This window comes from Paracoccidioides brasiliensis (genome assembly GCF_000150735.1).
Source record: "Paracoccidioides brasiliensis Pb18 unplaced genomic scaffold supercont2.3, whole genome shotgun sequence".
NCBI classification, from domain to species: Eukaryota; Fungi; Ascomycota; class Eurotiomycetes; order Onygenales; family Ajellomycetaceae; genus Paracoccidioides; species Paracoccidioides brasiliensis.
This window is the reverse complement of record NW_011371360.1, coordinates 612993-625655: the sequence shown is the minus strand read 5'-3', so window position 1 is coordinate 625655 and position 12663 is coordinate 612993. Positions and strand designations below refer to the sequence as shown.

At 45.5% G+C, this 12663-nt stretch overlaps 3 protein-coding genes across 3 annotated transcripts; 1 reads left to right on the top strand and 2 right to left on the bottom strand.

The window, feature by feature from the left end:
• Positions 1 to 2380: 2380 nt before the first annotated feature.
• On the bottom strand, positions 2381 to 8354 carry PADG_02596 (transcriptional regulator SIN3; the record flags this gene model as incomplete). The annotated part of the gene is made up of 9 exons (XM_010759747.1): positions 2381 to 3001; positions 3073 to 4317; positions 4391 to 5251; positions 5381 to 5869; positions 5972 to 6695; positions 6753 to 6853; positions 7283 to 7980; positions 8056 to 8126; positions 8245 to 8354. The coding sequence occupies 9 exons, from the start codon at positions 8352 to 8354 to the stop codon at positions 2381 to 2383; spliced, it is 4920 nt and encodes a 1639-aa protein (XP_010758049.1).
• A 2084-nt stretch (positions 8355 to 10438) lies between these two features.
• On the top strand, positions 10439 to 10651 carry PADG_11450 (uncharacterized protein; the record flags this gene model as incomplete). The annotated part of the gene is made up of 1 exon (XM_010760619.1): positions 10439 to 10651. The coding sequence occupies one exon, from the start codon at positions 10439 to 10441 to the stop codon at positions 10649 to 10651; it is 213 nt and encodes a 70-aa protein (XP_010758921.1).
• Positions 10652 to 11996: 1345 nt separating this feature from the next.
• PADG_02594 (uncharacterized protein) lies at positions 11997 to 12188 on the bottom strand (the record flags this gene model as incomplete). Its single annotated transcript, XM_010759746.1, has 1 exon — positions 11997 to 12188. The coding sequence occupies one exon, from the start codon at positions 12186 to 12188 to the stop codon at positions 11997 to 11999; it is 192 nt and encodes a 63-aa protein (XP_010758048.1).
• Positions 12189 to 12663: the final 475 nt, after the last annotated feature.

Here is a 12663-nt window from a genome sequence, read left to right as displayed (position 1 = left end):
TCCATCCCCCTCCGTGTTGGCAAGAACTGGGTGTCAAATCTAGTGACACATTGTCCAGAGCTTCAGACTTACTACTTCAGACACTATAACCATGACTGGGCCAAATGTGTTCAAACTTGATTTAAGATCTTGAGAGCTGCAATCACTATACATGAGATTCTTCTAGAGAATATATACAACTTTGATGAGATTGATTTTACAATGAGACTCTGCACTACTACTAAGATTATTACTAGCAATGAGGTGCTACAGCTGGACAAAGCTTCTACGGCCTGGAAATCAAAAATGAGTGACTGTAATCAAGTTAGTCAACATGTCAGAATGGGCTCTATCCCCATATATTCAACGCGAATGAGATAGAGAAGCAAAAGTGAAATAGACCTAGACATCAAATCCAGCATGCAGGAGGTCTAACTAGGAATGAAGCTCAGGATCTTATTATCCATCTGCTGTATCTGTTGAACAGACAAATTATTCAACCCTATGAGTCTCTGCCATCTGAGCCTACATCATGTCAATGAGCTCCACAATGCTGCAGCAATTTGCAGCACTCTCAGACATACAAGAATAAGATGTCCTCAACCTAGTGTAATTTAATAAAGTGTTGTGGCGTTGAGATAATTTGATTTAAAATCTAGGCAGTTGGGATACAGGTGAGTTTGTGATCCGCTTACTTGGGAATTACGTTATGTATCAATTTTAAAGATTAGTTATTAGTTATATTGTTACTATTTAACATTTCCATAGTTATTATTTTATATGATTTAATTAGCATTCGTTGCGACGGCCGCCAGAAACAGCGGCCCTTGCCTTGACTGGTTGTAGCGCTGTTTCGTGGGTCATTCGTCGTGAACTTAAAAACTGCTTCGACTGCTCCCTTCACACACATACATCTGCGTCTTTAATTCCCACCCCTTTCTACCCATCTCCTTCTCTTCTCTTCTCTGCCCCTGCTGTCTCATCTGCTCCCCATTCCCGTCTTCAGTGTCGTATTTTTGACACACTGCCTCTACGCCACCGCCCACCAGTCCATCACCCTGATTTGGGCGCCTCCTGGTCGGATCCACTGGCACAAAGGCTCTTCCTGGCGATGGCAGTTGAACGCCCGTACTGGGTTCGATATCGATTCCGCAGGCCGGCTTATTGGAGCTGGGGTCGGATCAGGATACATCGCACAACTCGCCACCCGGCTAAACAATTTCTTCAAAAATGCATTATTCTAAATCAAACTTAAGTGTAGTTATACAAAGCCGTACATTAATGAATAAACATCCTCATAATAATTTGTCACAATGCTAAGCAGCATACAGTTTTATATGATAGATATCAGAAAAGTGGTTGATAGCAGCAGTGTTAATTTCTCTTCTACAGTATCTGTAGTTTTTAAAATAACTCTTAAAAGCAATTAAGCTGTCATTTTATATCTTTTCTCTACACTTCTCAGAATGGAGAAAATTGAAATGTCTTTGAACATATCACACCGAGATCATAAATAGTATGTTTTTTCAAATATTTTAAAGAGAAGGTAGAATGCCAGAAGTTGATTTATTGAAGAATATTTCAGCTTTGGGGAGCCATCATTTGCAGAGTCAAGTTCTGGCACAGATGAATTGAAGGATGATTTTGTAGATATTTCAGATTAATTTATTGCATCGTAATGAATTGAGGGGTTGGGTACATACCAACCACGTCGGAACACTAGTTATTTTGGGTGTACAGCTGTGTGTATACACTATGTATACACTATTTGATTTTGAATAACGTATTTTTGAGCAGCGTATTTAGCCGGGCAGCGAATGTATTTATCAATAATCCCTTGGGTCAAAAGCTGAGCTTTTCTTTTAACTTCATTAATAGAGCGCAAAGAAGATCCTAATATAAGATACAAAGGTGCCAGCGGAATGAACTTGGCAAATAAACTTATAGCGAAGCAACGACAAAAAATTAACAAAGAAAAAAAAAATTTAAAAAAAAAAAAATTGAAAAAAAAATTGAAAATTGAAAATCAGAGTCACAACATCCTGGAAAACATCGAAAACAATGAGAGACAGAATTGAGGGATGGTGTCGGAGAAGAGAGGGAAGTAATACGGCCAAACGGAATTCCCATGTCTGTCTTGGGTTAAGTCTCTCTGCTGAAATCATCTGTTTCGCCGTTCGTCCGATTAGTAGATAAACCCCATCCATGTAGAGCACCCTTGTTTCAGACCTGTATGTGTATGCTTCAAGTCAGGAGGGTGTGCGGGATTGAGAAGCATCCATGACAAAAATTGGCGTACTAGATAACAGAAAATAAAAGGTAATCGAGAAGAGAGAGTAAGTAAATCCTGTCCAATAAATCAAATACAAAGGGAAAAAAAGAGTTACGTTGATCCCCTTACTTATGATGCTGCAGCTCGTACTGCATCGGTCATTTCTTCATCTGGCTTTTGGTCACCTTCAGCCATCGCAGCATCTTCAACTTTGTGATTATCCTCCGCACTCAACGCTGCCACGGTTTTTGTCTCCGTCTCGCCAACCCATGATCGGAATTGCCGGTTCGCCTGTTCTACTTCATCCTTGCCAAGCTCACAAGTCCAGCTTGGGTTGTTGACAAACTTCTCCGTAAACCGTTCTTTGCGCTTTTCAGTAACGGCAGCACGCTCTCTAGCAGACTCAGCAGGATCCTCGTCCCCAGTAGGCTGACGGTACCACCAATCTTCTGTGCCAGGCTCGTAGAGGATATGATAACTGTTGGCACAGATGCGGATGACCAATCCATCGTGGTTGACTAGCGGCTTATAATACAGGTTGTATTCTTCATCCGAATCCATTTTGCCAGGAAGGTTTCGTTTTAAGAAAGGCATACGCATCTGCGAGAACGGGACACCCTCAGTCGGATCGCGCATGGTGAATGCAGAGACATAGTATGACCATCTGGCTTCCGCGTTGAGCTCCTCGTTGTCAAGAGTGCCGTCCTCAGCAGTCAGCAGCTGCACCATCACGTGCTTAGTAGCAGGGACCTATAGAAGGGAGAGAAGTTAGTTAGAACCCATGCTGATATTTCCACTTCTCCAAGAACGACAATACTTACGAAAGTAATACGGTAGATGTCCCCCTCTTTAATTAACTTCTCAATTTGTTTTCGATATTGAATCTCCTGGTTGTGCGTTGTCGTGTCTTTGTTACGCTCCTTGAAGAAAATATTGATAATATCCGAACTCTTGTCCTTGGGATCTGTATTGAAAATTCCCCCGGCATATCGAGAAATTCCACCCAGGATTTTGTCCAAGTGGTACAACTGCCAGCCAGTCTTCAGGTAAAACCGACGAAGCGTTTCCTCCATATGTGACATATCAATATTCCCCTTAATCACTTCCTCACACATGCGGACGATCTGATGGTATAAATTGGACTTTGGGTCCGTATCATAAAGGAGATCGGAGGGAGACTTGTCGATCATCCCAAGATCGTAGGCAGCCTTGGAGGCCAGTGCTCTGCGAACAGCTTCATGGGCGTCTTTCTCGTGTAATTTGATTCGGAGAAGGCGGCTATAGAAGATTTCAAAAGTGCGAATAAAGCAGTAGATATTAAGGTTGCAGTAAAGGTGATGGACCTTCTTCTTGTATGATTCATTCAATGGAATTTCACGCTGCTGGTTGAAGTTGCCTTGGCTCGGATGTTCCATCCATTTCAATTCGGCAACATCAAATGGCTCAGTTGGAACCGGAATTGGCGTGGATGGAACAAGAGTTCCGATGCCGGGAGTGGAGGCTCTGCTGCCCGAACGCACGCTGACATCTCTGTCAATACGAGGAGTCTTTTCATTGCGGCGCTCTAGAACATCACGCAGAAGGTCCAACCTTTTGCCATTTGCGATTCTCCGTGAACGAAGGGAGGCAATATCTTCAGGGGACAGACTTTCGTCATCTGCTTCCTCACTGGCTGGTGTTGTATCGTAAACTTCGTTGAGATATGTTTTGAAGCCCTCACGGTCCATGCCAAAAAATACGGGAATGAAGTCTTTGAGGAAGTTGATGACTTTATTGGGATCTGCCCCAAAGCCAGCAGAGTTGTGGTCGATGTAGCACAGCAAGAGGTGAGTTGCATCCACCAGAACTTCTGAGTCCTCGAAGACGAAATCGAATTGATAGTTTGACACTTGATATCCGCTCTTACGAATATTTCGGAGCTCTTCAAACTTAGCCTGGATTTCGTGCTGGATGTGTTTCGCTACAAACAGCTTTTTGTCGGAGCCTTTCATGATGATAGCCTGGTGGTCAAGACTTCTCCAGAAACCTTTCTGCATTTGTTCGCGCCACACTTTGTCCCATTCACGCTGATCGCAAAAAAAGGCACTATTAGCGCACCAGAATGGTGACACAAACAATATGGGAATAAGCATTACTTACTTGACAGGCTTTCCATTCTTCGCATTTCTGTTTCAGCCGGGCAAGAACAATGGGCATAACCATGCATGGTCGCAGAAACATCTCGTCGATAACTTTCTGGCCACGTTCCCTATCATAGATCTTCTTAATGACCCTCTTGTAGATAGTTTCGCTCTGACCTCCAAGTCCGGGTGGTAGTTTGAAACTAGCCCTTTCAGCATCAGTCATTGTCGCCATTTGTTGAACAAGAGGCTCCATAAGCTGGATGGTACGAATACACGCTTCAATATGATGATCGTAGTCATGTCTATCCTCCTCGATACGATGAAGTGTGTCTTCGAACTGATTTTTCCGATGAGCGACAAACCCAGAATCCTCCGATGCCCAGGTTGGGTGGGAGGCCCACTCATCATTGAGAACGCTTTGGCACATATCATCACGTCCGCTACATGGCTTTTGACGTTCTCGTTTGGGCAGCAGTCGATAGCTGGGACCAAGAGCTCGGCAATGAGACAAATTGACAATTCCCGAGTCAGGCTTGGCTTTTGGTTCAATGATCTCATCTTTAGGCTCAACATGCATGAATCTCTTAAACCATGACATAATTTCCTGGTTGCCCCCGATAAAACTAGCTGCCCTGTTGATAAGGATATTTCTGTCGATCAGGTCCGCCGAATAGAGGTTACATAGCTTCAGGAATTCACCAAAGGTTTGTTTGTTCCCAATGAACTTTTTAACACGATCAAAGAATGCATACTCTTCATGAGACGGGGTAAGTGAAAACGTGGGAGGAATCGGTTCGGGCAGAGCGGGAACAAGTGTTGGAGAAACGGCTGGGGGAGCTTCAGCTTGAGTGGTCGGTTTGTGGGTCAATTTTGCTCTCTGTTGGAAAGAAAATATCTAATTAGGATCGAATAATTCGATTCACTTTCCATGAAGGATTGGCGACTAAGGCTTGATCAAGGGTCTTCCTGAGTGGAGAAGCAATAAGAACAGAAAGAATGAACTCACCTTTCCAGGAGCTCCAGGCTGTGTACCCGGGGCTCTATTTGCCTGGGTGCTTGCAACGCTAGCAGCATCTGCAGGCACATTTGATGGCCCTCCCAAACCGGCACTTCCCGAACCCTGAGCAGGGGGCTGGCTACGTCGCTTCTTAATATCCTTTGCAGGTTCCTTCACGTTAAACTGGCCAAGAGGAGGCATCTTGACATCGCGGTTTTGAGTCTGGAGCAGCGTGGAAGAATTTGCATATCCGGGCTCTCCCCGTATATTACTGATGGGTGTAGCTTCTTCCGCTGACTGGCGAGCTGCTGCTTGTGCTTTTGCCTGGGCGGCAGATTCGGGGAGAAACTGCTTGAAATCTTCGAGAAGGTCCGGTGCGGAATTAAAAAGGATTGTGACTTGGGCGTATACGTCTTGGATTGGCTTTGACTCTCGTTGATATGTTTGGAGGATTTCGAGGAACTGTTTATAGGTATCGGGAGAATCGGCAAAGCGGTTCTAGTGAAAGGAACAGTGTAAGTCAGCTATATTTATTCCGGCAACAAAGGAGGAAGACGATAATGCTGAAATTGCCGTTCGTTCAATATAAAGGTCACCTACCTTGATCTTATTAACGTAACTGATGGCATGGTTAAACTCAACCGGTCCACGTTTACTCATATCCCCTTGCACACCCTGTAGCACACCAGATCCCAAACCAGCAAGGCTATTAATAGGCTGGTTTGGTCCAGGAGTCTGCATGCTGCCCATATTTAACCCTGATGACCGACCAGATGTCGCCGTTGCAGCCGAAACTGCGCTCTGCAACTGAGAAACACCTCGTTGTTCCTGCTGATGCGCTATAGTCGCAGCGTTGCTTGACGCCTGCTGATCCTGCTGACCTGGATACTCATAACCAGGCTCCTGTGGCTGATTTTGTACACCTTGCTTTCCGCCGTAAATACCGGATGGCATTATATGGCTTTTAGGGGAATATGGACTGGGACCTAAGTTCATTCTCGAAATTGGCTGAGGCTGTTGCCCTTGCGCGGGTTGTTGTTGCCATCCTGCGCGAGACTGGTCGTAGTAGTCCGTTGCTGCGGGGGGCACAGGACCACCTGAGGGCGCAGCGTCACCTGTTGCTTCTAGAGATGGCCGCACTGCTGACTGCATTGAAATGGTATTTGTGCCGGACGGAGTTGTCACTCGGATTGTATCTGGGTTATCCTCAGTGCCACATTCGATGCGATATCCCGGTGGCAGGAAGGTATTAAAGCCCTGAATAAGTGCGGGATGGCCGTTAAAAAGCGTGGAAACTCGTTGGATAACACCAGGAGTGTCGATTCTGGGGAGAGTTAGTATCCGCTCATTTACCACTTAATCTTCCCTTGGGTCATCTTACGCTTGGCTTTTGAAATCTTTCATGATATCGAGGAATCGGTTATAGACATCAGGCTGTTCAACAAACCTAACTTTAACCTGATCAAGGTAACTTAACGCATCCTGTATTGGGAACGCCATTTAGTAAAGACTGTTCAAAGGTTTTGCTTATGATATAGCAGAGAGAATCAAACACCAAACAAAAAAAAAAGGAGACAATTAAGTTTATAATGCCAGATGCAGTTGTGTTTCTAGAAGTGAATGTGCGGTTTGAGCAAAACTTTCAGAGAATGAGGTGAGTAGATAGTCCTTCAGATACTGCCAAGAGATCTCGAAAGATATTTCCCATCCTCAGCAGTTTATTGACTTCATGCTCAACGATTCCCTCCCCAGAAAATCTTGCTTCAAAAGAATACCCTCATAACCCCACACATATATTCTTTGCGTGTGTAAGGTTTCGGATTGGGTGGAATTTCTAAGAGTGGTATGTATTTGGCAAAAAAGAAAGGAACCAAATACAACAGCCTCCTCCAGAGTGAGATTTCAACTTACATTTAATATTGGTTGTTGTCCTTGCGCTAAAGCAGCAACACTTCCAGATATCTGGGGAGGTGCAGAACCGTTGAACCCAAGCACTGATTGCTGAGAGGGTTGGCCCTGGTGGAGGTATGTTCGTGGAGGTCCATCTGCGTGTTGCATCTGGTTCCCAAAGAGAGGTCCAGACCCATTCGAGCTGGGCATAGTTCCTTGTGGGGGGTTATTAGAGGCGTTTGAACTCATATTAGAAAGGAGACCATTGGGTCCGCCAAGCGGGTTGTGACCTTTCGACGCGACAGGTTGGTGAATGGGAATCGGGCCGGTATGGCTTTGAACAGGATGATGTGGCTGTTCGCGATTATACCGGTCCATGAGGTCCCTATCTCGTTCTCGTTCTCGTTCCCGGTATTCGCGCTCTCGTTGTATCATTTCCTCCTCACGTACCATTTCCATCTGTTGTTCAAGTTCCAGCTCACGATCCCGCTCTCGCGAATCTCTTTCGCGATCCCGATTCATAGAAGGCTGTTGGGGCGAATGTTGCATGGACTGACCAATACCAGGAAGGGGATGCCCCGGGGGATGGGACGGTTGTTGGTGTTGGCCATATCTGGGGGGTGGTTGGTGTGACGCTGGTGGGGCGCCAGTGCCTTGGGTTATGTCTGATAAGGTAGGGAGGGTATGCCCGGATGACTGGCTGACGGGGTGATAAGGACCTTACGTAGAACACACGAGTTAGTTGCTGCAAAATTCTTCGCGTCTAGAATGTGTCCATTGATCATCCTCCGCACAGCTCTGGGTTATGATGCTGCACTGTGCATCTCTGTCGCGCCAAAGCAGGCAAAGTGGGATAGAATACACACTGTCACGTCAAGAAAGTATATATTAGCATCAAGACATCAACAAAGAATGCCGCACAGCCTATCACGGTGATGAAATCATGAGACTTCCTTGTGCGAAAAATGGGAACAACGACTTACCCATAAGAACCTAGGGGTCGGTTTGGGGGCTGGTTCATCTGGTCAACTCCAAGATGGGGTTGCGACCCACCTCCTGCAGAGTGCCAGGCATCTTTATTTGATGGATTCATTCCGTTTGCGTGAAGAAAAGAATATAGTTCTGGAAGGAAAGAGGTGTGCTCCAGGATAGGGAAAAGTGGGAGGGGCTGCTAATTTTTGTAGTTTTTGTTGGCGTTTACAAGGCAATACTGGGCAAGGAGACAGATAAGTGGTATGTATACTCCGCAGAAAGGGCTCAACAGACCGGGGATAACGGGGGCATAGTAGCAGGCTAAAGGAACAGAATATATCCCGACATGGTATGCGACCAAGGACAGCAGAGAAGAACGACTCAACAAGCGGAGGCGGAGAAGTTGAAACTGCTCAACAAAAGAACGCTGGAAGGATGAATGATGATGTTGCTGCTGACCGCCCTGGGAGGAGAATCGCAACGGGTCGATTTTTCTGCCGCTCCCTACCACGGCGCGATCGGGTTTAGCAACTGCCAGGGGCCTGGGTACACGCTAGTCCTTGGCTGAAGGCGGCCGATTGGCGGAACCAGGGAATCATGACACGTGATCTCTGCTGGATTTCTAGCACAAAACTTGGGCCAGACGCCAAGAACGGACAACCGCACAAATTGCTCTAATATTTTCGAACTTTTTGCAAGCTGACATCATCCAGCTAGTAACTAACTAACTATATGGAGCGAGAGGTTTTAAAATGAAGAAAGGGCAAAGGGGAGAGATGTCATGGACCGGATGAAAATGAATGATTGCCCAAAGGAAGTAAAAACCAAAGGTTTCGGCGGTTGGAAAGCAAAGAGTATCGCTAGTGAATATGGTATTATTACATGTGTGTTTTAATTGGCGTTATATCAAATCGAGAGTGGATAGAAGGAGTAAGGGTGCAAAAAGACACTACAGGGTATTTGCATGGTAATGTGTCTAATCACTCTCCTCATGGCCTTGGATGGCCAATGCCGTTCAACACTTACGACATCCCCCTCCTCCTTTGGTCTCATCAAGCCACTCTCTTTCTTGACTTTTTCGTTAACCTCCACAACATTCGCAAACGACCCGTTTCTCACAGCGCTGGATAACGCAGCGCATTGAATGAGCCTTGTTGTCCTTTGTCCTTGGCATTGAATATCATGTACCAGTATAACAGCGTCTGTCGTCCATAGAGCTCGTCAGCGTGAGCTTTTTCGTCTGGCTCAAGAGACTCGTAATCGTCCGGCAAGTGGGTTTGGCGTAATCCTGCGGAGGCTCTGAGTCCCGTGTTTTCGAATAAGGGGGGGATGCCCTGCCGCCAGCAGCAGAGGGAGGATGGTCGTGTGTTGCCAATCAATTATACATGATACCTCGCACGATTAAGAGACGTAGAGATTTGTCGGGTTAAGATCTATGATTTGTTTCCGTTTGTTATTCAAATTTGCAATTTGGCATGTAAAGCGGCTCTTGGGGCCGCTCACCTGGATGATGGGTTGATTCCAAGCATGCCCAGCTTTGTTATCGTCCTCCGATAAGAGGTAAGGTCAAAATGCCAGATACCTATCTAGCAAATCCACATATATCTCAGGTGCGACTTATCCCGTGAGCATATCATCATGCGGAAAATGATTGACCGAGGCTTTCCCGTACTTACTGGTACATTCCCTCTCTTTCCAACCGATGGAATAGAGATAATCGTGGGGAGTGCTCCCTATTCTGAGAAAAGTGGAAAACCCCATTGGTCAGGGTATTATGGGTAAATAAATATATTAAACTACCGCAACTGGACATGGAAACAAATTTGTTCACAAGGACCCCTATTTATATTAAACTGTGCAAGTTTTCCACGCCAGAGCATATAATCTAACCGTGGGCCCGATGAAAATCGACGAGCGTCTCCATCCTTGCCTTCAGTTCCGGAAGCATAAAAATCTACCTGCAAGTTCTGGGCAATGATGGTTTTGTCTTTGTAGTAAATACTCCCATACGAACCAAAGCGTAACAAAAAACAGCTTGCGTTCAATATCCACATAGTTGGTAACGAAGCGGATTTGTTTCCTTGCCAGTAAGAATGAACCAACGGTCTTTCAAGGGAATTCCGATGGCCTTCTCCGTGACAATATACTCCATCCCCATGTCATTTTGCGTGTGAGAAGACCAAGCAACCACTCGTGGAGACTGGTATGCCTTTTGAGCGTAGGAAGTCTAGTGTTGCGACTTCACTCTTCAGTCGCGAGTTGTTTGGGAACAGTGATGGAGTATGGAATCTTGACGATGACTTCTACGACATCGTCCATGGTAAGAAGTACTCTGTAAAACCCGCCTTCTGCAAGTTTCCTCACGTGGGCGACCTTTTCGCGATTTGCGCTCTGCACTGCAATCTTGTTGAGGACTAAAAAGGTATGGCCTCTGGAGGAGTTTGTGCAAAGTGTCGCAGAGCCGGATCATATGAATATATATATATATATATATATATATATATAATGCCAGGTAGAAGAGCGATAACTTTTAACGCGAGGTATCACTGGCTTTATTCTTGCCAACATGTCGAGCGCCCGGTGGTTGAATAACCTAACAAGATCAAAATATATCTGTAACCAGCTCACGCAACCAGCAGGCAAACTTGTCCGGATATCTACACGAGATCCACGTGACAGGATTTAGCCGGCTTTGTCCGGTTGTTAGGCTCTGATGACGAATATCGCGTATGAATCTCCGTTCGATGATCATCCCATCCGGGAGGGGAGGTTAGCTACGCTATATAGTTACGGGCTATCTAGATCACGTGCAGCTGGGGATCGTAACAAACCGGTCAAGGCCGGCTAACAATAGGGCGCCTGTGTCTCATCCCATCAATCTACGCATATGTAGCGGAACAGTGTCTCCAGCCTCCGTATCTTGGAACCAATGGGATGTAAGTAATAGTGACGGCCCAGTGCACTGTATCCCGCCTGATAGGCTCTATCTGGCTGGAACAGTTGGTGGGAATGATAGTTATGTTTATTTGTGCCGAAATCCTCTCAGAATATATTTTCGATTGTTATTTGCTGGATATAAGGAGTCAGGAAGGAATCAACTGAGAAGCTTACAACGTCAAGTTCAAGAGCAGATCAGCGCTTGCTGAAACCTCGGAGATTCAAGTCTATGGCCATAAACTGCCAGTTGCAAAAGTCTCTGTTTTCAAAGAAATGAGAGGGCAAGCCGTGTCCAGGGTTGCCATTCTACAAATCTTTCCCGGCGTGAAACGATTCAACTTGTTCTGCCAAGCCAAATGTCAATACGACGGTGTCCTATCAGAACAAGCTCTTGGTGGTTAGAAATACTTTTTTTTCGGGGCAACGGTTGAAGGCCTATCGTCAATGGTGGTAGCCTCTGCTTTCTCCATGTTTAAAAAAGCGGAGGATGAATCTTTCGTACCGCCTTCCACGGCAAAATGAAGTGAGCATTCAGTCCCTCACAATCACTGCACAGAAATGGGTGTCCTTCAATCGCAATGCTCCCAGTGCATTTTATTCAAATAGTCGTTGTCTCTGCACATATCCTTGGATTTGCCTTGGGATTGTTACAAGATTCTTAATTTCTCTTACAAACATCCTCTTGCTTGATACCCAAAACCACTCCATTTTCGGAAACACCGCTTGATTTCAAAATAGGCAAGTTTTAGTCAAAAACTCATGTTCGCCGTCTAAAGTATCATATTGTGGTCGGCCGACATCCGCAATTGTTTTTCGCCCACCGCCTCTAGAGGGCCAGACCGTTTGGCCGAAGACCACCGCGGATATCCTTTGATGTGGAGTCAGACAGAAACTGCGACGGAACTGCCATCCGTACGGAGTAGACTGTCATCGCTACCAATTTCAGCCGAATGCGGGTGAACCTCCGAGCACCATCAAGGAATGGCGTAACAAAAATGGCGGAACTCAATGCTGTCATCGCGGTAATGCATATATATCCCAGTTGGCGCTGAGCCTGACGGAAAGGTTATAGAAACTGGGGCCATCGAAGCTGTCTCGAAGATTCCGTGAGGTGACAGCGTGATTGCCGAAAGCTTGCTACATGCTGTGATCAGAGAAAGGGATAAATAGTTCGCTGTTCGGTTCTACAAGGGTGTTTTGTAGGGTTTACAATGCTTAGGAAAGGTGGGCCTAAATGCACTCTCTCATGTGTATGAAAGAGAGCATCCAGATTTTTATATGGAATACTTGCTGGTAGTCTCTCAGCTATTCGTATCATGCCAGTCAAAGTGTATAATTATATAGGAGGTATTTTCAGTGCTTGATCAAAGACTGTTTTAACTCGAGAAGTAATATTTAAGTGTTTCAGAACTTCATGAGATGTTACATTGTGCGTGAATCAGAAGGTATGCAATTAGTTAACATGTGAAAGTTGATTTAGAATCAGATGTTGG